The 26414-nt window shown below is 43.1% G+C and overlaps 2 protein-coding genes across 3 annotated transcripts in view; one reads left to right on the forward strand and one right to left on the reverse strand.

Annotated features, from left to right (window-relative positions):
• The window catches only part of Zmym3 (zinc finger MYM-type containing 3), a 26431-nt gene extending 22280 nt beyond the window's left edge, over positions 1-4151 (reverse strand). For both annotated transcript variants that reach the window (XM_037199248.1, XM_037199247.1), the window contains exon 1: positions 3900-4151. In XM_037199248.1, coding sequence (XP_037055143.1) covers positions 3900-4080 — 181 coding nt within the window. In that variant the 5' untranslated portion in view covers positions 4081-4151. The remainder of the gene's footprint in view (positions 1-3899) is intronic.
• Positions 4152-4720: 569 nt separating this feature from the next.
• Positions 4721-26414, forward strand: Nono (non-POU domain containing octamer binding). The gene is made up of 12 exons (XM_028892043.1): positions 4721-4828; positions 5540-5599; positions 15285-15450; positions 16783-16976; positions 18512-18813; positions 20592-20687; positions 21099-21295; positions 22216-22300; positions 22844-22946; positions 23462-23501; positions 24154-24263; positions 25401-26414. The coding sequence occupies exons 3-12, from the start codon at positions 15294-15296 to the stop codon at positions 25533-25535; spliced, it is 1419 nt and encodes a 472-aa protein (XP_028747876.1). The 5' UTR covers positions 4721-4828; positions 5540-5599; positions 15285-15293; the 3' UTR covers positions 25536-26414.

A 26414-nucleotide genomic window follows, 5' to 3' on the forward strand; every position in this document is an offset into this window, starting at 1 on the left:
TGCCTCCCGAGTGCTGGGATTAAAGTCATGCGCCACCACCGCCCAGCTACATTTATTTATTTTTAAAAAGATTTCTTTATTTTATACTATATCAGTTGCCTGTATGTATGTATGTGTGCTACCTTCATGCAGTGCCTGCAGAGAACAGAAGGGGGTATCAGATACCCTTGGAACTGGAGTTACAAATGGTTGTGAACCATAACTGGGTGCTGGAACTCAAATCCAGGTTCTCTTCAAGAGCAACCAGTGCTCTCAACCACTGAGCTATGTCTTCACTCCCAATATTAGTGTGTGTGTGTGTGTGTGTTTGTGTGTGCGCGCATTCATGTGCCACTGTGGATAGATGACAACCTGTGGGAGTCTGTTCCCATTTCTCATCAGTTCTAGAGATCAAACTCATATGAAAAGGCTTGGCAGCAGACACCTTTAATCACTGGGCTACCCTGACAGCCATAGTCTCAAACTGCTGATCCTACTGCCTTGGCCTCTCTAGTGCTGGGATTCTAGGTCTATGTAATGATATACCTAGCAATATGTGGCTAAAATTAACCCCATTAAAATGAACTAGAAACTGGATGTGGTGATACAGGCCAGGCCAGGAGGATGGAGAGTATGACGCCAAACTGGGCTACATAGTGAGAGTGTGTCTTACCCCTACCCTCCAAAAGGAAAAGTTCTAACAGATCAGCGTCTATATGGCAAGATAACTAAATAACCCAGATAACACAAGCCTATAGTCTCAGATACTCAGGAGGCTGAGGCAAGAAGCAGCATAGACTATCTTTTCTAAAAAAAAAAATAAATTGGTTCCTGACACTCAAATTGAGCAGCTTACAACTACCTATAACTCCATGTGGCACACACCACACACAATAAGTAATTTTTCTAATACATTTATGTATTTATATGTATATATGTACCTACATATGTGGGTGTGCACATTCGTGGAGGTCAGAAGATAACTTGAAGGAGTTGGTTCTCTCCTTCTACCATGTGGGGCTTGGAGATCGAGCTCAAATTGTCAGGATAGTGGAGTGCCTTTACCTGCTAAGTTATCTTACTGGCCCTGCCTTTTTGTTTTGTTTTGTTGTTGTTTGAGATAGCCTCACTATGTAGCCCTGGCTGGCCTGGAACTCACTATGTAGACCAGACTGGCCTCAGACTCACAGAGATCTTCCTGCCTGTCTCCTGAGTAAATGCTCAGATTAAAGACATGAGTCACCAAACTCAGCTTTAAAAGAAATCAAAACAACAAAAACTAACAAAACACCCAGTTTCATTATGTAGCCTGATGTAGCCTCAAACTGAAGTTTCCTTCCTCAGTCTCAAGTACTGGCATGTCCAACTTTGCTAAAGTTGTTTTCGTTTTTTTTGAGATAGGGTTTCTCTGTGTAGCCCTCGCTGTCCTGGAACTCACTCTGTAGACCAGGCTGGCTTCAAACTCACAGAGGTCTGCCTGCCTTTGCCTCTCCCTCCCAAGTGCTAGGATTAAAGGCGTGCAACACTGCTAAAGTACGTCTTTAAATATTTATTTTATTGAATTTTATATGTGTGTGTGTTCACCTGAGTTTTTTGTTTGTTTGTTTTCTGAGATAGGGTTTCTCTGTGTAGCCCTGGCTGTCCTGTAACTTGCTCTGTAGACCAACCAGGCTGGCCTTGAACTCAGAGAGAGTGGGATCACACCTTTGACCCCAGCACTGCCTCCCAAGTGCTGGGATCAAAGGTGTGGGCCACCACCAATGGGATGGGCTATGCCTGAGTGTGTATGTATGTTGTTCATTACAAGCATGCAGGAGCCTGAAGGGGTCAGGAGAGGTGTTAGAGTTCCTGGAAGTGGAGTTACAAATAGTTGTGAGCTGCCATGTGTATGCTGGGAATGGAACTAGGTTATCTACAAGAGCAGTCAATGCTCTTAACTTCTAAGTCATCTTTCCAGCCCCTGTTTTATTATTTTTCCCCCCAAAAAAAATCATAGCTTAGAAAAAGTCACAGCTGACACTTCAAAGAGGGCTCAGAGGTTAAGAGCACTGAGTGCTCTTGCAGAGGACCTGGGTTGGGTTCCCAGACCTACATGGTGGCTTACAACTCTGTAACTCCAGCTCTAGGGGATCCACCACTGTCTTCTGTACTCCTTGGGCACTGCACCAGGTGGTGAACTTACATACATTCCAGCAAAACACACACACACACACACACACACACACACACACACACACACACACAATAAATAAATAAATAAATAAATAAATCTTTTGTTGTTTATTTTTCTATTTTATGTATATGGCTATTTTTCATTTGATTTATGTCTGTGCACCACATGCATGTAGTGCCCACAGAAGCCAGAAGAGGGCGTCAAATATCCTAGAAACTGGAGTTAGAGACAGTTGTTAGCCACCAATTCGAGCTGGGATAGGTACTCTAGTCCTCAGGAAGAGCAGCCAGTATTCTTAACTGCTAAGACATTTCCCCAGCCTCCAATAAACCTTTTTTAAAAACAGAAAGTCATAGTTTAGAAAAGTATATACATCTTTTAAATCATATATACATATACGTGTACGTGGTTTTGTGTGTGTGTGTGTGAGACAGTCTTGTCTTGTACTGGCTGACCTGAAACTCACTAGGTAGTCCAGGATGTCCTCCTGAGTGATCCTCCTTTCTCAGCCTCCGGAGTGCAGGGATTAAAGGCTTAATACTTTCTTTTTGATTGGGGTGGTCATACATAGAAAGCAGTTGTCATAATTGGGTAGTGGGTCTAGGAGATGAGTAGAAGGGGTGAGATCTTTCTCTTCATACTGTTGAGCATTGATTTTTTTCCCCCATGAGTAGGAATTTATTTTCTTTTTTCATAATACATGTGTTGTATTTTTCTCTCAGAGTTTGGGAACCATTGTGTAGCACGAATCTTAAAAGTTCTTATTAATAAAAATCAAACCTAAGCCGGGTGGTGATGGTGCACGCCTTTAATCCCAGCACTCGGGAGGCAGAGCCAGGCAGATCTCTGTGAGTTTGAGGCCAGCCTGGGCTACCAAGTGAGTTCCAGGAAAGGCGCAAAGCTACACAGAGAAACCCTGTCTCGAAAAACCAAAAAAAAAAAAAAAAAAAAATCAACTTGAGGCCAGGTATTGGGGTGAACGCTGGAAGATCAGAGAAACAGAACAGGCCACAGCCACCTCACCTCACCAATTCCTCAGCTGATCCTGTTTCCTCAGACTGGAAGCCTCTGAGTCCTCATCCAAATGAATCTCAGCTGAACTGTTGCTCAAAACCTAAAAGCTTAACCAGACTCTAGTTCCTGGTTTTCACGCCATATATACCTTTCTGCTTTCTGCCATCACTTCCTGGGATTAAAGGCTCACTTCTTGGGATTAAAGGCGTGAGTCACCATGCCTGGCTGTTTCCAATGTGGCTTTAAACTCACAGAGATCCGGATGGATCTCTGCCTCCCAAGTGATAGGATTAAAGGCGTGTGCTACCACTGTCTGGCCTCTATATCTAGTGGCTGTTCTGTTCTCTGACCCTAAATAAATTTATTAGGGTGCACACTATTTTGGGGAACACAATACCACCACACCATTGGGCTAAATATAACCAATATAGTAGTTAGTAGCCATATGTTGATACACACACACGGTGGGGTGGGGTAAAATATGGCTAATCTCTACTGTGTTGAATGGCACCACAGAACCTTCCCAACATTGTAAGAAATCTTATTAGACAACACAAGTCCAGATCATTGTGTCCCCATGTAAGGTAGGTAGTGCCTGTTGGGATAATCTGCCATCCAGAGTATGAATTAATTAGTAGGAATTAACCACTGGTGCCTATCAATTGAACCTTGTAATCCTTGGTTAACTGCCTGGGTGAGCTGGGCATTATGGAACAACGAAGGTTATTATTACCTGATAGGCTTCCTATGGGATATAGTGTAGGTCTGATGTGAAGACCTCCAACATACTGGCTCCAGCACGGCCGGCCCACCAACCTGTTGAATCTCTCCGCGATGGGAACCTTAGTGATGTTTGGCCTATCGGGTTCTCTGGTTACCATGGAAATAGTGCTGGTTACAGCTCCGGGTTGCATTTTTGACACAGAGATTAAAGCGTCAAAATAGCTCACCCTCTGGCCCTTTATTCATGACCATTTCAGTTGCACTTCCCGAATATACTCAGCATTGGGAAAGGAAACTAAAATCGTACAGCGTACCGGGGTGCAGGCTTTGAGGAAGTGTGAAAAAAGAAACATGGCGGGGCACTTTTTTTCCAGCAGCAAACGGCCAGCTCTGCCACATAGAACACAATGACATTGTTACTCGAGATTTTTGCACAGGCGCAGTGTAAAACTCTCAGCACACGCCTACGAGCGCATTTCTCCCCTTTTCTCTCCACTTTTCCTCTCTCACTAGTTCTCTCTCCCTCCTCCCACCACTAGGTCTTTCAGTCCTTGGCAGGGCTGCTGAGTCTTTCCTTCCGACCTCCTACCTTCCACGGCTAGCTCCCCTCCCCCTTCCTTTTCCGTCTCTCACGGAGCGCCTCTAGTGCATGCGCAGAAGGTACAAAGCCTCGCTCTTTGTCCCCATCTGTCGTTCACACGAACCCAAGGCTTTGACAGTTGGTAGCCAATAGAATCTAAGAAATGGCGGACAAATGCGTCCTCCCCTGGAGATAAACTTTGATTGGCAGTTCCCCTAGCCAATCGGGAATCGAACACTGACCCCTTGGGAGGCACCGAGCTCCGTCGGCTCGTTTCCGGCGGTCGCGCGCTCTTTTCTCGGGACGGTGGAGGCCGTGCAGCGTCGCCGTTACTCTGAGCAAAGAACTGTGGGCATTGGGTGAGTTTGGGGACGGCTCGGTGGTTGTTGGAGGGGGCAGTGGGGCTTCCTGCGACGGTCTGCGAAGGAAGGGGCTAGGGCGAGGCCGAGTTTGGAGAGAGGAGACGGGTTCAAAGGCCCCTTGAGGCCTTCCCCCCTCCGCGTAGGGCCTTCGCAGCCCACCCGGGCGGTCCGGCGCGCTCGCCGCTGCACACCCGCCCGGGGCTTCAGCTCCTGCCTCTCTTGCTTTCCTGCCTGGGTCTTTTGTGCTGCTCATCCCAAATCTTAGCGACCGTAAGTTGGCGGCTCGTGAGCCGCCCCGGGCCGGAGGGTGTGGGGTCTATTATGCGAAAGCCCTGAAGTCGTGGTTGGAGGAGGAGGCGCTTTGCTTTGTCGGACGCTCCTCCTCCTCAGCCCCGCGAGGCCATTAATTCCGAGAGGGCCTGTGGGGCCCCTGGAGCTATGGTTCTTCGTGAAAACAACTTTTAAGTGGAAGTTTGCTAGTTCAGACCCCTTTGCGTTTTGGAGCTAAGTTCCTGAAACACCTCCACCCCACCCCACCCTCGTGCGCGCGCGCCTTTTTTCCAAGCCTCTTGCTGCTTAAGCTTTTCCTAGCCATTTTTAGGCATCGTTTTTCTAAATTAAACTTAAATTGATGGCTTTACTTTCGAGTATTTCTCACTTTTCAGAAGTCTTACTGTAAGCTGACAGCGTTCTTTGTGTCTTTAACAGAAGTCGAGGTTAGAGAGGCCTGGGAGACAGACTCTTTGCTGTGCTCAAATCCAAGTCAAGGTAGGTGTAGGAATTAGGGTTACCAGGTAAAGTGCAGGATGCTCAGTTGAATACGGGCTTCACATTGACAACAAATTAATTTTGGTAGACTTCATATTATTTCAACTAAATGTTTTTTTTTAAATCTGACATTAAAGTGTGACTGAGCTGTGTGTGTGTGTGTGTGTGTGTGTTTCCCCCCTAATTCTGGCTGCTCTAATAGGGGATGGTGCTTAAATTTATGTTTGTGCAACTTCGTTGTTAGTAAATTGAAAAAACTCAGCAGCAGCCTTTACCGTGTTTGTATTTTACAGCTTTCAGGGTGGCCCACCAGGCGGCCATTTCAGCTTGGTAAATCCACATTGTATTTCTCTAGCAGTCTTCCACTTAGTAATTTGACTCTTCTAAAAATTGAGAGATCCTTGACTTTGATTTCAGATGCCTGTGATTAATGTGGTCCTGTATCTAAACACGTGTGCAGTTGTATCACACACAGTAGCTACAGTCTTTCTAATCATGAACACTTAATTTTCTCAATAGTCTTTTTCATCATAGTTAGTCTTAGGACACACAAGTAGACAGGAATCCTTGCTGCTGCTCTCCTTTTGAAGACCAATAGTTAGGTGTTGCTAAGTTTATTTCTGCACATGTATCTTGAAATTATATTGCTGCAGCTGGTGAAGTGCATCTTGAGGGCTTGGTACTTACCGTGTATACAGTGGTACCCCGGGTTCTTTAGGCAGTGTTTGTTACTTAACTTTACCTTCATTGGCAAATGCAAACTTTGGGAAAAGACTACATGGAAGGGAAAGATTTATAAAAAACTAGCATAGTGGAGATTTTTATTCAAAAACATAAAGGTGTGCAATTTGGTTATTAAGTCATTCATGGCCAGGCATGGTGGCAGAGGCAGGCAGGTCTCAGAGTTTGAGGCCAGCCTGGTCTACATAAGAGTGCCTCTCTGCCTCCTGAGGTGACATTTGTTTAACATTTCTATTTCTTAAGTGGAAATAGGAATGGTAGTTTTCCTTCAGGAACAAGTGCTTCCTTCATCTATTCCTGGATGGTAGGTAGCTAATGCTTTGTAGTAGTATCTCACTTAGGCCTTAAAGTTAACCACTCCTTTAAGGTCACTAACTCGTTCATCGCGCCATCCTAACAGATGACTGCACAAGTTAGGGGACGTAGTCACTGACTTTGTTGGAGTTAATTGAATCGAAGGCTTTGCTGCACAATGGTTTTGAGTTTTAGAGGTCAGTAGATCTGGCTTCCATTCCTTACACTGCTGTGTTCCTGGGTAGGTAAAGTAGTTTTTTAGATTTCTGTTTTCATTCAAAAGAATGACAGCTGGGGGCACTAAAATGAAGCAATGCAAATGCAGAACATTGCCTGGATTTTTTTTTTTTTTTGAGACAGGCTCTCACTTGGTAAATGGCCTGACCTAGAACTCACCGTGTAGACCTGGTTGGCCTCTATCTCAAAGATCCTCCTACCTCTGCCTCCTGAGAGCTGGGAATGAAGGTGTACATCACCACATTCAGCTTGTTGCCTGGATTTTTTGGGCAGTAAATATATTGTCTTAATTTGCAGAGTGTACATTTTAAAAATCAATTTTCTTTGACAATTTCATACATGTTTATGATGCGTTCTGGTTACTCTTTCCCCTCATCTTCTTTATTCTTTTCCATCTCTGCCAGCCCCAGAATACACTTTTTTCCCCAGAATATATTTTCTAAAGCCAAAAAACAACCTCCCTTGAAATAAATGGCTTAGAATTTCTTTTTTTCTCTTTTTAAAAGACAGAATTACACTGTGTAGTATAGCTGGCCTGGAGAAACTTAGATCTGGAACTCAGAGGTCCACCTGTCTGCCTCCTCAGTTCTGGTATTAAAGGAGTGGGCTAGGATGCCCAGTTTTTTGTTTTTGGAGACAGGGCCTCACTCTATATATAGCTCAGGTTGGCCAGGAACTCTTTGAGTAGCCCATGCTGGCCTGAAACCTGGGGCTTGTCCTACCTCGGCCTACAGAACGTCACTGTAATCAAAGGCTTGAGAAAAAAATGTTTATTAGGATTCCAACCTAAGAAAGGTAAATTTAGTGGCACAAATGGCTACTTTGGAGATAGGGGAAGGGGGACATTTAATACCTGCACTTAAAGATTTGATTCTAATACCTCCCTCCATCTCCAACTGCTTCTGGGGTGTGCTTTTTATTTCTTTTTTTTTTTTAGAGGAGGGGGAGGTGTTGAGTCTTGATACATAGCCAAGGCTTTCTTAAAACTGTTTTATCTCAGCCTACACAAATGGAATTAATAGGTGTGCACCATCACATCTTATATGTCTTTTTTCCTTTTTGAGACAGGTTTACACTATAACCCAGGCTGACCTCAAACAGCAGAGGCTAGAGTTACAGGAATAAGTCACTTTACCCAGTTTGTTTTTAAATCATTGCCTGGAGCCCCGCTTGGTGGTACATACCTTTAATCCCAGCACTAGGGAGGCAGAGGCAGGCAGATCTCCAGGTTTGAGGACAGTCAGAGTTGTTACACAGAGAAACTTTGTCTTGAAAAAAAACTTTAAAAAAATATAAGGTGCTTTATTTGCCAATAAATCACTAAAATTATAGCTTTTCAGGAAAACTACACTAGTGAGAGTGACAAAGCTAGATTTTGTTTCCTAATAAATAAAGCTAAAAGCACTATGCTGTAATAGGGAAAAAACTAAAAGCAACCTAAATTATGGTAGTTTAATAAATTAGTGTATATCCAGATTACTTTATATAAGCATTAAAATTATGTTGACATTGCAGAAACGAGGAAAAGCTGAACATCAAATGGTGCATTGATGTTTAAACTAAAACAGTAATGTCTCAGGAAAGTAAATAAGCAGAGATGAAAGCTGTGAAAGGAATATTTAAATGCAGATGTGCCTAAAGATAATATCTATGTGCATTGATTCTAATAGTAAAAATTAGAAAGAACCTAAAGTGTCCAGCACAATAGAGTATGATTAACAGCTGAATACTGTCCATTCATATTAATCTATTTTTGGAGAGGTGGCAGGGGGAGACAGGATTTCTTTATGTAGCCCTTGTGTAGACCAGAGATCTGTCTGCCTCTGCCTCCTTGATGGAATTAAAGGTGTGCCCCACCATGACCAGCCGTGTTCAAGATTTAATTACATGGTAATTGTTCATTATGTATGGGAAAGAAGAAAGGGTACAAATTGGTTTCTTTTTGTAATTTTTTTTGTGGGTGTTTTTTTTCTTTTTTCTTTTTTTCATTTGCTTTTGGAAATGGTGGAAACAAGAGTTTCTTTGTGTAGCTAGGTGTCCTGGAACTAGCTCTGTAGACCTCACAGAGATCCACTTGTCTCTACCTACTGCTACCCCAGGCTGGCATATTTTAATAGCTATTTTAAATTAGATTTATTCACTTTTTATTTCATGTGTGGATGCTTCATCAGTATGTATGTCTACATCATGTGTGTCCATGAAGGTCGGAAGAACTAGAGTTACATTATAGATGGTTATGGGTCCTCTGCAAGAGCAACAGGTATTTTGTTTTATTTTTCAAGACAGAATTTCTCTGTGCAGGCCTGTGTTCTTAACCTCTGAACTCTCTCTTCAGCCTCCCACAAACTGTTTTCCTTAATTTGCAACTTCAGATAGCTACATGTGGGGGAGGAGAGATGGCTGTTAAGAGCACCTGCTGCTTTTGAAGAGGACCTGAGTTCAGTTCCCAAACATGTCAGGAGGCTCACAACTCCCTGAACTCCAACTCCAGGGGCTGTCGTGCCCTCGTCAGGCAATGTACTTGCATGCACAAAACCACAGACACACACAAATATATACGTAATGAAAATAAAATTACAAAAAACTGTATTAATGACTATAAGGGTTTATTAGGGTTCTCTAATCTATGTATTTAGATACATATAAAGGGAGTTGATTAGAATGGCTAATCAGCTGTGGTTCCCCTAATCCAATAATGTCTGTTTACTAATGGGAAGTCCAGGAACCTTGTAGTTATTCTGTCCATGAGGCTGAATGTCTCAGCTGGTCTTCAGTATACACTGGAATCCTGAAGAAGTGGACCCTAGTGCCTGTGAAGGAATGAACTTACCATTGAGATGGAGGACAAGTGGGCAAAGAAAGCAAGCTTCCTTCTTCCATGTCCTGTATACATGCTGCCACCAGAAGGTACAGTCCAGATGAAAGGTGGCTCTCCACACTTTAGGTGATTTAATTCAGAAAAATCCCTCACAGGTGTACCCAGCCTCTTGGGTTTTAGTTAATTTCAGATGTAGTCAAGTTGACAACCAAGAATAGCCATCACAAAGGGTGTACCTTAATGATGATAGTAACTATTAGTGTTGGTTTTTTATGTATATCTGTATGTGGGTATGTGCACATGAAGGTGCCCAAGAGGGCCAGAGGTATCTGACTAACTAGAGCTGGAATTCTAGGCATTTGTGAATTATTAAATATGGGTGTTGGGACCAGGCTTGCTTTTTTTTCTTTTTCCTTTTTCTCTCCTTCCTGGTCTGTATAGCCCTGGTTGTCTTCAAACTCATGATTTCCTGCCTCAGACTCTCAGAGTGCTGGAATTACAGGTATGAGCCACCCACCATGGCAGTCTTGGGTTTGTGGGTTCCCCACCCCGACCCCCCGGAGCTGAGGACCGAATCCAGGGCCTTGCTCTTGCTAGGCAAGCGCTGTACCACTGAGCTAAATCCCCAACCCGGTTTTTTTAATTCAGGGGCCAGACGTGGGTTCCGGCCCAGCTGGGCATAGAGGTGTATGCCTTAATCCCAGCAGCACTCTGGGAGGGAGGTGGGTCTTTGGGTTCAAGACTAACCTGGTCTACACAGTAAGCTATAGTGTAGCCAGGATTACATGTCTCGACCATTGTTTTTGAAAATTCAGTGTGTGTATGTATGTGAGGTCAGAGGATAATTTGTGGGAGTCAGTTCTCCTTTAGCTATAAGGGTCCTAGGGATTGAACGCAGGTTGTTAATAAGTACCTTACTGTAATTTCTGGTGCTTTGTAATATTGCTGAGAAATGTGGTTGAAATATTGTAAGGGGTGTGGTGGCACATGCCTTTAATCCTAGTAGGAGACAGTGGATCTCTTGAGTTCGAAGCCAACCTGGTTTACAGAGCAAGTTCTAGGACAGCCAGGGCTACACAGAGAAACCTTGTCTCAAAAAAAAAAAAAAGACATGTGAGAATTCAAGTTGAAGTTGAAATGTCAGCATTTTAGCCCCTGATAGCCCATCTGTGCCTCATCTCGCCCAGGTTTTGTTTGTTGGTATGTATGTATGTATTTGAGACAGGGTTTCTCTGTGTAACAGTCCTGGATGTCCTGAATCTCACTCTGTAGACTAGGCTGGCCTTGAACACAGAGATCACCTGCCTGTCTTGCGACACCACCGCCAGGCTCAATTTTTGTATTTGATTGTTACTTAGCCTCTTAAGTCATGTGTAATTTGTCTTTTTTTTTTTTTTTTTTTTGGTTTTTCGAGACAGGGTTTCTCTGTGTAGCTTTGCGCCTTTCCTGGGACTCACTTGGTAGTTCAGGCTGGCCTCGAACTCACAGAGATCCGCCTGCCTCTGCCTCCCGAGTGCTGGGATTAAAGGCGTGCGCCACCACCGCCCGGCTGTAATTTGTCTATTTTATCTTTCACAGAAAAAGTAGACTCTGAAGGCCAAAACATGGTATGTCCATCTAGAATAGCACCTAGCAAAACAGTAGGCATTTATTGAATATTTGTTAAATAAATTGGTGAAATGGAAAATTATCAATAGTCTACGAGCAAGGCAGGTACTTTCATTTTTTTGTCTGTATACTGTTCATTTCTCTTTTGAACAATCAGTTTTCTCTCCCTCTCACATATACACAATGTAGTCCTCATAATTTTCAGTGCCATGTGATTCCCATCAGTGAGATGTTTCAAAAGTTGAGTACAGGCCGGGCAGTGGTGTCGGATGCCTTTAATCCAGCACTCAGGAGGCAGAAGCAGGTGGATCTCTGTTGAGTTAGGCCAGCCTGGTCTACAGAGTGAGTTCCAGGAGCTGGAGAGATGGCTCAGAGGTTAAGAGCACTGCTTGCTCTTCCAAAGGTCCTGAGTTCAATTCCCAGCAACCACATGGTGGCTCACAACCATCTGTAATGAGATCTGGTGCCCTCTTCTGGCCTGTGGGGATACGTACAGACAGAACAATATATACATAATAAATAAATAAATCTTTTTTTAAAAAAAAAAAAAAAACAGAGTGAGTTCCAGGACAGCCAGAACTGTTTCACAGAGAAACCCTGTCTCGAAACCCCCTAAAATTTTTAGTATGACCTATTCCTTTAATCTTTGGTAATTCAGTCATTTTTATTGTTAATTTCCATAAAGGCCATCATAGTGAATACTTTCATGGCCATGCCTTAAATTTTTAATTTTTTGCTGTTTTGTGGTTTAAAAAATACTTCATTATTAATTTGTAACTTTTTTATGTGAGTGGGTGATTTGCCTGTGTATCTTTTCTAAAATAGAAAAAAAATTCATTCTGTTTATTTTGATCATACTTTTCCCCTCCCCAACTCCTCCTAGATTGTCTCTACCCTCCAGCTGTACACCCTTTCTTCAGACACACACACACACACTCACTCACTCACATTCACATTCACACTCTCCACCACCCCCCCCCCCAAAAAAAAAAATAGGAAACCAGGTCATGAAGCCACCTGACATTGGTGTTAGGAACTGAACTCATGTCCTATGCAAGAGAGCTCTTAACTGCTGAGCTGTCTCTCCAGTCCCCTGCTGTTTGTTTTTTGAGGTAAGGCTGGCCTAGAACTTCCTTTCACTTCAACCTTCTGATGTACTGCTCCAATAGGATTTTTTGTTTGGGCTTTTTAGTTTTCTGTAGTTTAAAATTTTTTAGGCTAAGTCTAGGAGTGTGATTCTCATTCCTGTATTAGAAAAGTATGAATATCTTTGTTTTGTTTTTCAAGACAGGGTCTCTCTGTAGCTTTGGAATCTGTCCTGGAACTCTCTCTGTAGACCAGGATGGCCTCAGACTCAGAGTGCTGGGACTCAAGGCGTGGGCCACCACTGTCCAGCAAGCATGAATATCTTAATAGCTCTTGTTTTGTTTGTTGTCTTAAAATTTAAAGAAAATTTAGTGTGTATATGTATAGGCTTGTGTGTACTGTGGTATGCATGTAGAGAATCATGGGACCACTTAATGGGGTTGGGTTTTTTCTCTTCTGGGATCAGACTCAAGACTGGCTTGTTAACAAGTGCCTTTACCTACTGATCTGACTCTCCGGCCCATTTTCTGTCTCTTGAAGCAGTCTTCAGATGTAAAATAAAGAATAGAAAAACTTTTGTATCTACTTAACTAAAACCGACAGTCAGATTTGTCACAATTTAGGAAATAATTTTTCCTTTATAAAGGTATCCTATAATAAAATGTCTGTGGAAAAACCTTCTGCCCCTTTTATTGACAGCTTTGCTTCAGCTGAATTCAGAGTAGAGGATCTTCATTGACTGGATAACCATCTTTGGATTAGGATGATGGTCCTCCTTTTTTTAAAGACTCAGCTTTTCAGCCAGGCATGGTTGGACATGGTTATAAAACAAGCACTGGAGAGCTGGAAGTAGGATCAGAGTTCAAGACCAGGCTTGGTTACATACAGAGTTTTAGTCATTATTATATTATCTGTGTGTCTGTATCTTTGTGTCCTTGTGTATAAGTGTGTGATCAGAGAGCAACCTGCAGGAGTCAGTCAGCTCCCAGTTCTCCCCCACTATGTAGAGCCTAGGGATTGAACTCAAGTCATCAGGCTTAGAGGCAAGAGCCCTTACTGTAAGGCTGAGTCATCTTGCTTTTCTTTACAGTTTTTAAATGACAGAAGTGAACATTTTGTCTTTTTATATTTGCTTCTCTTTTACTTTGCTAGAAATAGAAATTCAGTCCATTCACTCTCGGGCTCATTCACAACCTGTTCTCAAACCCTAGTTTTAAGTAAGTGCCTGTGATGTATTGGTTCTTTTATTTAGGCAGTCATGTATCTTGCTATCGTGATTAAGAATTACTTAGTATAGGAGCTGGAGAGATGGCTCAGCCATTAAGAGTACTTGTTGCTCTTCTAGAGTACCTGGGCTTGATTTCCAGCATCCACATAGCAGCTTGCAATTGTAACGCCAGTACTAGAACGCTTTCTTTTAGCATCAAAGGGCATAAGGCACATAATACACTTGGTACATAGACATGCAAACGAAACACTCATACACGTAAATTTCTCTCTGGAGTTAGATGAATTTTATTTATTATTATTATTGTTGTTGTTTTTTGAGATAGTCCTTTGTTGTTGTTGTTGTTGTTGTTTGAGATAGTCCTTTCTGTGTAGTCCTGGCTGTCCTGGCACTCACTCTGTAGACCAGGCTGGCCTTGAATTTAGAGATCCTTTTTTTTTTTTTTTTGGTTTTTCAAGACAGGGTTTCTCTGCGTGGCTTTGCACCTTTCCTGGAGCTCACTTGGTAGCCCAGGCTGGCCTTGAACTCACAGAGATCCGCCTGGCTCTGCCTCCCGAGTGCTGGGATTAAAGGCGTGCGCCACCACTGCCCGGCGAATTTAGAGATCCTTTAAAGGCGCATGGGCCACTGCCACCCAGCACTAGATGTATTTTAAATAAATACATTAGAAAAATAAATTTAAGTGTTGGGATTAAAGACATGTGCCAGCACCACCACCCTCCTCCCACCGTGCCTGGCCCTTTGTGGTTTTTTGTTCTTTTTTGTTTTGAGACAGGATCTCACTTTGCAGCATTTGGCTATCCTGAAACTTACTATGTAGACCAGGTTGACCTCAAACTCAGATCTGCCTCTGTTTCCTGAGTCCTAGGATTAAAGGCATGCTCTATCAGGCCTGACTCTTTGTGTTTGGTTTTGGTTTTGATTTTCAAGACTTGGTTTCTCTGTGTAGCCCTGGCTGTCCTGAAACTTGCTCTGTAGACCAGGCTGGCCTCCAACTCAGAGAGATCTGCCTTTGCCTCAACCTCACAAGCCCTGGGAGTAATTTTTTGTTTGTTTGTTTCTCGAGACAGGGTTTCTCTGTGTAGTTTTGCTGAATGTCCTGGATCTTGCTCTGTAGCCCAGGCTGGCCTCAATCTCACAGAGATCTACCTGGCTCTGCCTCCCAAGTGCTGGGATTAAAGGTGTGCGACACTAAAAAAAAGGAAAGAAAAAAAAGCCGGGGGTGGCGGCGCACGCGCACGCCTTTAATCCCAGCACTCAGGAGGCAGAGCCAGGCGGATCTCTGTGAGTTCGAGGCCAGCCTGGGCTACCAAGTGAGTTCCAGGAAAAGGCGCAAAGCTACACAGAGAAACCCTGTCTCAAAAAAAACAAAAAAAAAAAGAAAGAAAGAAAAAAAAGGTGTGCAACACCATCACCCGGCCTGGGAGTAATATTTTTAAAATGTGCTTTAATACACAATAGGGCTGGTTTGGGTAAAGGAATTGTTTTTCATTTGAAATAGGGTCTTAAATATCCTAGGCTGTACTAAAGTATGCTTTATTATTCAGAAAAACCAGTTGTAATCACACAAAAGGTGGAATACCAAGATAATTTCAATGATGTGTAAACCATTAGGAAGGTAACTGACTAAATCCTAAATACTGGGTATTTTGACATTCCACATTTTCCTATAGGGTGCAAACATGCAGAGCAATAAAACCTTTAACTTGGAGAAGCAGAACCATACTCCAAGGAAGCATCATCAACATCACCATCAGCCGCACCATCAGCAGCAGCAACAGCAGCAGCAGCAGCCACCCCCACCAATACCTGCAAATGGACAGCAGGCCAGCAGCCAGAGTAAGTAGATGGTGGGTGATAGGGCATAAATAGGTTCCATTGAGAACAGTTTCATGGTTTTTTGTTGCTTTTATCAAGACAGGGTTTCTCTGTCCCGGCTGTCCTGGAAGTCACTCTGTAGAGCAGGCTAGCCTCAAATCTGCCTGCCTCTGCCTCTCCGAGTGCTGGGATTAAAGGAGTCCCTGGCTTTTTTTTTTTTTTTTTCAGATAGGGTCCCAGCATGTAGCCCTTGGCTGCTGGCTTAGAACTTGCCTCTGTTTCCCTTCTGAGTGTTGGGATTAAGGCTGTGAGCTATGTGGAATTTTTTTATAACATTTTAAAAATTATTTATTCCAGAGAGGCAGTAGTGGCTCATGCCTTTGATTCCAGTACTTGGGAGGCAGAGACAAGTGGATCTCTGTGAGTTCGAGGCCAACCTGCTCTACAGAGTGAGATTCAGGACAGCCAGGACTGTTAAACAAAGAAACCCTGTCTCAAAAACAAAGTCTTTGCATGCTTCTCGTTTCTTTAGGAAACTGAGTACCTGTAAGAATAGAAACTTGATGGTGTGCGGGTGACTGGAAAAATGGTTCAGTGGTTAAGAGCACTTTTCCTCTTCCAGAGGCCTTGAAGTTAGGTTCCCAGCACCTGCATAAGGCATCTTCCTACCAACTGTAATTCCTATTGCAGGAGATCCAGCATCCTTTTCTGACTTCCATGGGGACACATACACAGATGGCACATAGTCACACTCATACACATACATATAAGTCATTTTTTTAAAGAGAGGCGATAGAAGCAGAGACTGGTGAGGCAGCTCAGTAGTTAAGAACAGAGCTGTACGCACTTGGAGAAGGTCCAGGGTCTGTCCTGGATACCCATATCAGATGGGTAATGACCACCTGTGACTAACTTCAGTTCCAGGGGATCTGCCTGTGAACTCAATCCAGATACACACACACACCACACACACACACACACACACACACGTATACACACACACATTATTATTATTATTATTATTATTATTATTATTATTATTATTATTATTATTACTTTGGTTTGGTTTGGTTTGGTTTTGGGTTTTTTGATACAGAGTAACAGCCCTAGCTGTCCTATAACTTGTTTTGTAGACCAAGCTGGCTTTGAACTCAAGAGATCTGCCTGCTTCTGCCTCCCGAGTACTGGGATCAGAGGTGTGCGCCACCACCACTGCTTTCATGTTCTAAGATGCCATTTGCTGATGAGTTGGATAGGTTGCATTGGGAAGTGGTGTTTGTCTTCATCACAGAAACAAAGTGAAGGATATGACTAATTCTCTTCCTAATCTTTTGATTGACTGTCTTCTTCCAGATGAAGGTTTAACTATTGACCTGAAGAACTTTAGGAAACCAGGAGAGAAGACCTTCACCCAGCGAAGCCGTCTCTTTGTGGGCAATCTTCCCCCTGACATCACCGAGGAGGAAATGAGGAAACTTTTTGAGAAATATGGGAAAGCAGGCGAAGTTTTCATTCATAAGGATAAAGGCTTTGGCTTTATTCGCTTGGTGAGTAACTGAGCTTTGGTGCATATGCTTTGAAAGATAGGGAGGATGGGAGTGAATATGGAAAAGAAAGCAGTAAAAATAGTAACGTTGTCTATATACTAATAGTTAATGGTACAGAACAAAAAGATTACTAGGTTTGAAAGCTAATATAGGTTTATTTGCCTGGAATACAAGGACTAAAGTATGGGGGTTATTTTTGCCTGCAGATCTCATTATCTAACCTCAGGGTTTCCTTGAACTTGCAGGCTTTCTACCTCTACTTCCCAAGTTCTGGATGACACACATCACCAGCATGCTTGGGTTAAGTGAAAATGAAGTGTATTTTAGTGATTATCAAGGTTTATGCAATGTTGTCTTACTCTTTAAAACCCTGATGGGAGGACAAGTTTCAAAATCTTTTATAAATATTAGTTGTGGATATCCACTTTTTTCTGAGGGAAACAGTTGGAAATTAAATGTAGACTCTTATACATATTAGATAAGTGTGCTGCCACCAATTTTATATGCAGATTTTATGTTTAAAATCTGATTTGACTTAAGCCGGTGCGGTGGTGGTGGTGGTGGTGGTGGTGGTGCATACCTTTCATCCCAGCACTTAGGAGGCAAAGGCAGGAGGATCTGAGTTTGAGGCCAGCCTGGTCTACAGAGTGAGACATGACAGCCTGGGCTAGGCAGAGAAACCCTGTCTCAAAAACAAAACAAAAAAAATCTGGTTTGATTTAGGAATAGTATATGAGAAAGAAGCTTCTGTTTGGTGGTGTTTTTTGTTGTTGTTTTTTTGTTTTTGTTTTTGTTTTGTTTTGTGTTTTTTGGTTGATTGGTTAGTTTTGCGAGACAGGGTTTATCTGTGTAGTTTTGGTGCCTGTCCTGGATCTATCTCCCTCTTTAGACCAGGTTGGCCTTGAACTCACAGAGATCCTCCTGGCTCTGTCTCCCGAGTGCTGGGATTAAAGGCATGCACCACCATCCCCCCCGCTGTTTTGTGAGGTTTTTTTTTGTTTGTTTGTTTATTGAGACAAGGTCTCCCTATGTAATTCTGGCTGTCCTGGAAGTCTGTAGACCAGACTGACCTTGAACTCAGAGAAGCACCTGCCTCTGTCTCCTAACTGCTGGGACTAAAGGTGTGCATCACCACTGCCTGACCTAAATCAGTTTCTTTGTCGGGCGATCTGATGCAATGCCCTCTTCTGACCTCCCTGGGCACCAGGTACACACATTGTACATAAATATACATATAGTCAAAACATTCATACACATAAAATAATTATTATTCTTTTAGGACAGAAGTAATTCTGGTGTGTTGGTGTACATTAAAATATTCTGAACTGTTAAGTATTGTGAGTTGTTAAGTATACATCTGCGACCCAGCCCTGGAACTCAGTATGTAGACTAGGACAGCCTAGAAATCTGCCTGCCTCTTCTACCTCCTGAGAATTAAAGGCATGTGTCACCATATCCACCAAGTTTTTTGAGGTACATTTTGTTTGCTGTTCATTTGGTCTTTGTTAAATTCTCATTTTCTTGTTTTTTCCCAGGAAACACGAACCCTAGCAGAAATTGCCAAAGTGGAGTTGGATAATATGCCACTCCGTGGAAAGCAGCTACGTGTGCGCTTTGCCTGTCACAGTGCATCCCTTACAGTCCGCAACCTTCCTCAGTATGTGTCCAACGAACTGCTGGAAGAAGCCTTTTCCGTGTTTGGCCAGGTGGAGAGGGCTGTGGTTATTGTGGATGACCGAGGAAGGCCCTCAGGGAAAGGCATTGTTGAGTTCTCAGGGAAGCCAGCTGCTCGGAAAGCTCTGGATAGATGCAGTGAAGGTTCCTTTTTGCTTACCACGTAAGTATAGTTTTCAGACAATGGTTTGGGGTTCCTTAATCTTTCACTAACTCAGCTTTTCTAGTAAGTTTTCTGTGTAATCTTTTTTTTTTTCTTCCAGTGGACTGTTGAGTTTATTGGTTTACTTACAGTAGCATGGATGACTCAAAGTTAGGTACATCACTGAAAGAGTTCACTCCAACACTGACAACTCACAGAAGTTGCATCCCTGGAGCTCCCTATACAGCTTGCTGAGAGCTGGTTTACAGAGTTTGCTTATATTAGAGTCTCCTCTTTCCAGAAATTAATTACTGCTTATATATCTTTGGGAAGGTGGGACTTAAGAACCTTGTAGGCTTCTGGAACTTGCTGAGATCTAAGTTTCATTTACTTCCTGATTCTGAGCGGCTAAGAGGATACTAATAAAGGAATGTTAGCCAAGTTCAATATGGCACAAAAGACAGATACTCAGTACTTGTATCGGTCTCTCAGTCAAAAAAGGCAATGTTGGGTATGGCAGCATGAACAGGAGCCACTATCCACCTAGCCATAATCTACATTTCCCATGAGCCAGCCAACCTTCTTATCCTGCGGCACTGTGAGGCCTCTGTCTCCCCACCCCAATGGTCCTGGCTCAGATCCAACAGATGCACTCTGGCCTTTCATTACTGCTGTTTGGAGCAACTCCCTTCTAACAATCTCTGGTCCAGTACTGTGGTTCTGGACTTTCCATTGGCCAAACCTGATGTGGTTATATGAATGTCGGTATAATCTTAAATAGTTATGTATGTATGTACCTGTAAATGGCATAGTACACACTTGGGAAGTCATTTTTCTCCTTCCACCTTTACATGGGTTTCTGGACCAAGCTCAGGTTGCCTAGCTTGCATGAACAAGTGCCTTTATTCATTAAACTATCTTGCTGGCCCTAGATCATAAATTAAGTGATATGAGTTACGGTATGAGGATCACTTTTCAGGCTGGGAGGTGCCTCTTGCAGAGGACCTGAGTTTGATTCCCATCACCCACCTGTTGGCTCAAAATCATCTGTAAATCATCACCGGGTAGTGGTGGTGCACGTCTTTAATTCCAGCACTCCAGAGGCAGGTGGATCTCAGTGAGTTCAAGGCCAGCCTGGTCTGAGTTCCAGGACAGCCTAAACTGTTACACAAAGAAACCCTGTTTCCAAAAACAAACAAACAAAAAAAACCATCTGTAACTTCCAAGCAATCTATCTGATGCCAGCCTTAGCAGGTACCAGGCGGATGTGGTACAATGACATACATGCAGGAAGAACATAGATGTGGAGTAACCATAGCATATTTTCCCATTTTGAATTTTTAGAATTCTGGAAAAATTTTTTGTTGAATGTACTGTCTGAGCATTTTCTCCTTCATTTTCTGGAGTTATCAAACATTATAAGTATTCTCCCTACCTACTGGCGTTTATTGAGAGATCTGAAACCTGGGCTGTTAACCCCAAATTATCCATAATGCCAGTAAGAGGGACTCAATTATTTGGGGTTAGATATAAAAATCTCTTCAGAAATAATGTTTAGATGTGGTAGTTCACATCTATAATCCCAGCACTTGGGTGGCTAAAGCAGGAGGTGTGCCATTAACTTGAGACTAGCCCAGCTTACAGTTTGAATCCTTGCCAAATTCTCATTCCTGTCAAAAGTGTAGTTGTCCAGTTCTAAAGTTCTGATCCCTAATTAGTTCATCATGCCAGTGTCACACATAGGGCGAATGCTTGTTGGGGTATGGCTTCATGAACACTAAATTCCTTCTTTCCCCCAGATTTCCTCGGCCTGTAACTGTGGAGCCTATGGACCAGTTAGATGATGAGGAGGGACTTCCAGAGAAGCTGGTTATAAAAAACCAGCAATTTCACAAGTATGTGGTCCAGATAGGTTGACTCTTTCGGTGGTGGTGGTGGTGGTGGTGGTGGTGGTGGTGGTGGTGGTGGTGGTGGTGGGGGGGGGGGGGGGGGGGGGGGTGGTGGTGGTGGTGGTGGTGGTGGTGGTGTATGTGTATGTGTATGTGTATGTGTATGTATGTGTGGTATTGGCAGTTGAACCCAGAACCTTAACGTATTTGACTACACCTCCATCCCCTAGTTATTTTCCTGTTCTTGAAATTTAAATAAGTGTTTAAAAGCGGCATATCTTTGCAATGTGTCTGTGTACATATGTATTTGTGTGCATATGCATATATATGTGTTCACTTGGTTCAAAGAAAAGAATGTGATTCTAAGAAGTCTTGGACAAAGTAAGTAATACCATACATGATATTTATTGTCTATAGGGAACGAGAACAGCCACCCAGATTTGCACAGCCTGGATCCTTTGAGTATGAGTATGCCATGCGCTGGAAGGCACTCATTGAGATGGAGAAGCAACAGCAGGATCAAGTGGACCGCAACATCAAGGAGGCTCGTGAAAAGCTGGAGATGGAGATGGAGGCAGCACGCCATGAGCACCAGGTTATGCTAATGAGGCAGGGTAAGTATAGGCCTGTAAGTAGTGAAACTAGAATAAATATCAAATGTCATTTTTTGTTCAGTAATTTCTTTGTCTCTCAATAGAAAAAAGACAAATTTCTGCTTTTGTTCCCTGAAATACTTCGTTGATTCTGGTAGGGGGGTGGATTTGGAGTATAGAAGAATACTAGATGGATTGTATGAAGAAGAAAACAATAAGATTTGAGTTCACTTGGATGGTCGTTCTGGGATTATATATTGTCTTAGTTAAGGTTTGATTGCTGGGCAGTGGTGGTGCACGCTTTTAATCCGAGCATTCAGGAGGCAAAGGCAGGCGGATCTCTGTGAGTTCGAGGATAGCCAGGACAACACAGTGAAACCCTGTCTCAAAAAACCAAAGAAAACAAAAACACAACTTGAGGAGGGAAAGGGTTTATTTTGTCTTAAAGTTAGAGATAACAGTCCATCATTGAGGGAAGCGAGGGCAGTCAGTTAAGTAGGGCAGAGACCTGGAGGCAGGAAGTGATGGAGAGTGTTATTAGGTGCTCCGCATGGCTTGTCCACTTACTATTTTTACTTTTCTTTTTTTTGGGGGGGGCGGGTTTGTTTGTTTGAGGCAGGGTCTCTGTGAATCCCTGCCTGTCCTGAAACTAGTTCTGTAGCCCAGGCTGGCCTTGAACTCAGATCCACCTGCCTCTGCCTCCCGAGTGCTGGAATTAAAGGTGTGTACCACTGTGCCTGGCTCACCTGCCTTGAGCTGGGCTATTCTACATCATTCAAGAAAATGCACCATAGGCTTGTCTGCCGACCAATTTCAATTGAGGTTCCCTCTTCCAAAATGACTTTATAGTTGGGTCTAGTCAACATCTTTGCTTTCTGGGTAGTTATGGAAAGTTATTATATATATGAAAAGAGAATCAAAAAGTCTCAATCTGTTGCTAGATTTGATGAGACGTCAAGAAGAGCTTCGGAGAATGGAGGAGCTGCATAACCAAGAGGTTCAGAAACGAAAGCAGCTAGAGCTCAGGTAACTCCTTTCCTTCTTTACTTTTTAATATTTGTTTGGGGCCTGGCATGTGCCCCAATGTGTGGAGGCCATAGGACAACTTTCAGAATCAGTTCCCTCCTTCCGTACCATGTGTACTCGTAGGGGATTGGACTGCTCAGCAGCCTTGCTGGTAAGCACCTTTATCCACTGAGCCATCTCTATAGCCTTGTAACTCTAACCTTTTTCCGAGCCACTCCAAAGAGTAATGCTTTTTTATTTCTCACCACATTCTCCCCGATACATTCATGGTAAATCCTGGCAAGTGTGTCTGCTGCTTCTCATGTTCTCCCTTTGGGTAGATGTTTGAGCTGCATTGGTTCTAGGAATTGCCGTAGGGCTCCACTAAAGGGGAAGTGCTGGGTGCTGGTCTCTTGATTCCTTTGGGTGTTGCCCTTGTACTTGGCAAGCTGTGCTGGGTTTTGGTAGGCTTGTCTCTTTGTGTTAATAGTCTTCCTTTTCAAGTAGTCTGCTCATGTTCTGGAATGCCTTTATCTGTCTTAAAATACCTTGGTGACTCTATAGGCAGGAAGAGGAGCGCAGGCGCCGTGAGGAAGAAATGCGGCGGCAACAAGAAGAAATGATGCGGCGACAGCAAGAAGGATTCAAGGGAACCTTCCCTGATGCGGTATATCACCCATGTGCTCAAGATGTGCCAGGCCATTTCACCCATGTGCCCAAGACTACCAGGAAATGTCTGTTAGAATATCAGGTTGTGACCAGTTTTTCTATGCTAGGAAATTCCATTTAGGAAAACAAAAGACCTTGATAGGGAGTTAAGGTAAGGTTTGAAGGAGTACTCTTGCCTTGTAGCAAATTTAGGATGAAAAGCCAGTACCACTGTTTGTTGTTCATATCCAGTGACAATGAGAGATAAATTGAGTCCTGTAGCAGATTTGCCTAGTCTACTGCTACCCATGTAGTTAGATGGTTTGCAGCCCCCAGAAGAAATGAGCTCTTTCTTCCCCCTGTTGCCTTGTTTTGTTCCTAATAGAAAATTCTAATTTGTTACCTGAAGTCCCTGTACAAATGGCAAGAGGGCATTAGTGTGTCATCACTGTTTATGTTCTTTGTGTTATCATCAGTGGATTGTAATAGAGTAACTGTTGTCTTGGACTGTGTTGAGTGTGTATTGTTTTTCAGAGAGAACAAGAGATACGGATGGGCCAAATGGCTATGGGAGGTAAGGACTTGACTTAAGAGTTGCCTTTGGGGGTGATCTGCCTGTCTGCCTCACAAGGTCCTGCCCAGCTCTTTTTTCTCTCTCTAGACAGGATCTTACTATGTAGCTTTGGCTATTGCTGTTCTGGAACTCAGTGTGTAGACCAGGCTGGTCTTGAACTTACAGAGATCCACCTGCCAAATGCTGGGATTAAAGGCGTGTACTGCCATGCCTGACTTTTTTTTTTAATGTGGGAGTCTAGGATTTAAACTCAGATCCTCATACTTGCAGAGCCTAATTTCTTTTTCTTTTCTTTCTTTTTTTTTTTTTTGATTTTTCGAGACAGGGTTTCTCTGTGTAGTTTTGCGCCTTTCCTGGAACTCACTTGGTAGCCCAGGCTGGCCTCGAACTCACAGAGATCCGCCTGGCTCTGCCTCCCGAGTGCTGGGATTAAAGGCGTGCGCCACCACCGCCCGGCTTTTCTTTTTTTTTTTTTTAAATCTGATCTCTATTGAGTTATGGAGCTTCTACCTAGTCCACATTTAAATGATTTGACATTTCCAGGAACATTAGGGCTTTTAGGCTGGGAGTAGGGAATTCTACTGAATTGTTTCTTGGTAGGGGAAGAGACTGATAATCTCTCCCCTGTACTGATCATACTATTCTGCTTTAGGTGCTATGGGCATAAACAATAGAGGCGCCATGCCCCCTGCTCCTGTGCCAACTGGTACCCCAGCTCCTCCAGGACCTGCCACTATGATGCCAGATGGAACCTTGGGATTGGTAATAAACTTCAGGGCCTCATAATAACTGTAAATAGTGATAGGAGGAACTTCTCAACCTCTGGGGTCTGATTTTTGTGGATAGGTGGGGGGTGGGGGGGGCGCTAGATGTCAGCTGCTTGTGTCATTCCTCAGGAGTCATCAATGACCCAGAACTTGACAATTAGGCTAGGTTGACTGGTCTTTAACACTGGAATCTGGGGAATTAAACTTGAAGGACAGGGACTTTACTTGACTAAGCTATCTGCTACCTGAGTTTACTTTGATTTTGTTACAGGTACAGATTTTTAGGATTATTGGTATACATAAAATATAACCTAAGATGTTTAGGGGTGGTGAGGATGATTGAACCCAGGATCTGATGTATGTTAGGCAAGTGTTGTCTCACTATTTCGTGTCCCTGGTCTTTTAGTTTGTAATCTTGAGAAAATTCAATACTAGATGCTATTTTAACCTTGGAGTTAAGCAATAGCCTCTCTCTGGCTGTCCCATTGAATGATTGTAAATCGTTATCCTCAGTAAACAAGTTGCTTTATGTTTGTTTTGTTGGTTTTGGGTTTTTGAGACAGGATCTCTGTACTCCTAATTGTCCTGGAGCTTGCTATGTAGAACAGGCTGGCCTTGAACTCACAGATGTTCCTGCCTCTACCTTCCAAATGCTCGCACCATATTGCCTGGGCAGCAGGTTGCTCTCTAGAGGGAGAAGTCAAGGAAGCTTAGATATTATTATGTATAATGGATGTGAATTCAGGGGCCTCATGGTTCATAAAGTTCAGAAGTTATTCTGGTTCAAATGTCAAAATGGAATAGACTATGGAGAGACTTAAGGTTGCTACAGAAATGATAGCCTGTTCTTCCTGACTAAGGAAAAAGGACTTGGATAGAACCTATTCAAATAGGAGTTTCAATTGTATATATAATACGGATAAAAAGCTAAATTATGAAGCTGTGACTAGTACAGCCTTCTGTTCCTCTCAAGTTTCTCCCCTAGAACTCTAAGCAGACTTGGGTTCCTTGCCCTTAGCAGTCAGGAGTCTTGACCAGTTAAGTAGAAATGGCCTGTAGTGGGAAGACCATAGAAAAGCGGAAAGTTGGGGACAGACTCTTTATTGTAACATTGTTCTTTTTCTCTTTTAAGACCCCACCAACAACTGAACGTTTTGGCCAAGCTGCTACAATGGAAGGAATTGGAGCAATTGGTGGAACTCCTCCTGCATTCAACCGCCCAGCTCCTGGAGCTGAATTTGCTCCAAATAAACGCCGCCGATACTAAATAAAGTTGCAGTGTCTAGTTTCCCGCAACCCTTAAAAGAAAGGCCCTTTTTGGACTAGCAAGAATTCTACCCTGGAAAAGTGTTAGGGGTTTTCCCGATAGATAGGTCTTCCCTGCCTGTACTACTCGAGGGAGTATGCTTGGAGGCAGAGGGCAAGGGAGGGGTGGTAGTGAACAAATCAAAGTCTGTGGTATATTGCTTTATCAAGGCTGTCTGGTGCATTCCCAAAGTGTGTTGATTGTTGAGGGACTGGAGAACCATAGCAAAATGAACTCAGAGAGCTCCATTAATCTTGACCATTCCCGTTTTCTTCTTCCTTCGTCCATCATATTTCATCTTTATTCCCCTCAGCCCCAGAGACACTGCCATATATACCACAAAACCTAAACATCCTCCAATGACCTAGCCCAATTCCTCCATTCACTCCCAGGTGAGAATTCAGACAAATGTCCACAGAGGTTACAGCATACATACGGTTCTGTTATATCTCATATATAACCCCTTCATGTCCTAAGGAAGACATTTTCCTTTAGAGGTTTTCATTTTAGTATATATCTTTAAAAAAAAAAAAAGTCTTGTGTTAACTTGCCTCCATCTTTTTCTTGGGTAAGGTGCTCAAGAATGAATGACCTTTTGTGTCTGATGTTGCTGTTCACAGCTTTTCTTGATAGGCCTAGTACAATCTTGGGAACAGGGTTGCTGTGTGTTGAAGGTCTGACAGTCGCTCTTAGCCTTGCCTATCTTAGGTAGTTACGCTGTGCATTTTTTATTGGTGTACTATGTTTGATTTGTTCCTGATACCTTCAATTTGAAATTTTTCTGAGAAATGGAGCAGTAATGCAGCATCACCTTATTAAAATACATTTGAAGCCTTTTAA

Source organism: Peromyscus leucopus, chromosome X (assembly GCF_004664715.2).
Source record: "Peromyscus leucopus breed LL Stock chromosome X, UCI_PerLeu_2.1, whole genome shotgun sequence".
NCBI classification, from domain to species: Eukaryota; Metazoa; Chordata; class Mammalia; order Rodentia; family Cricetidae; genus Peromyscus; species Peromyscus leucopus.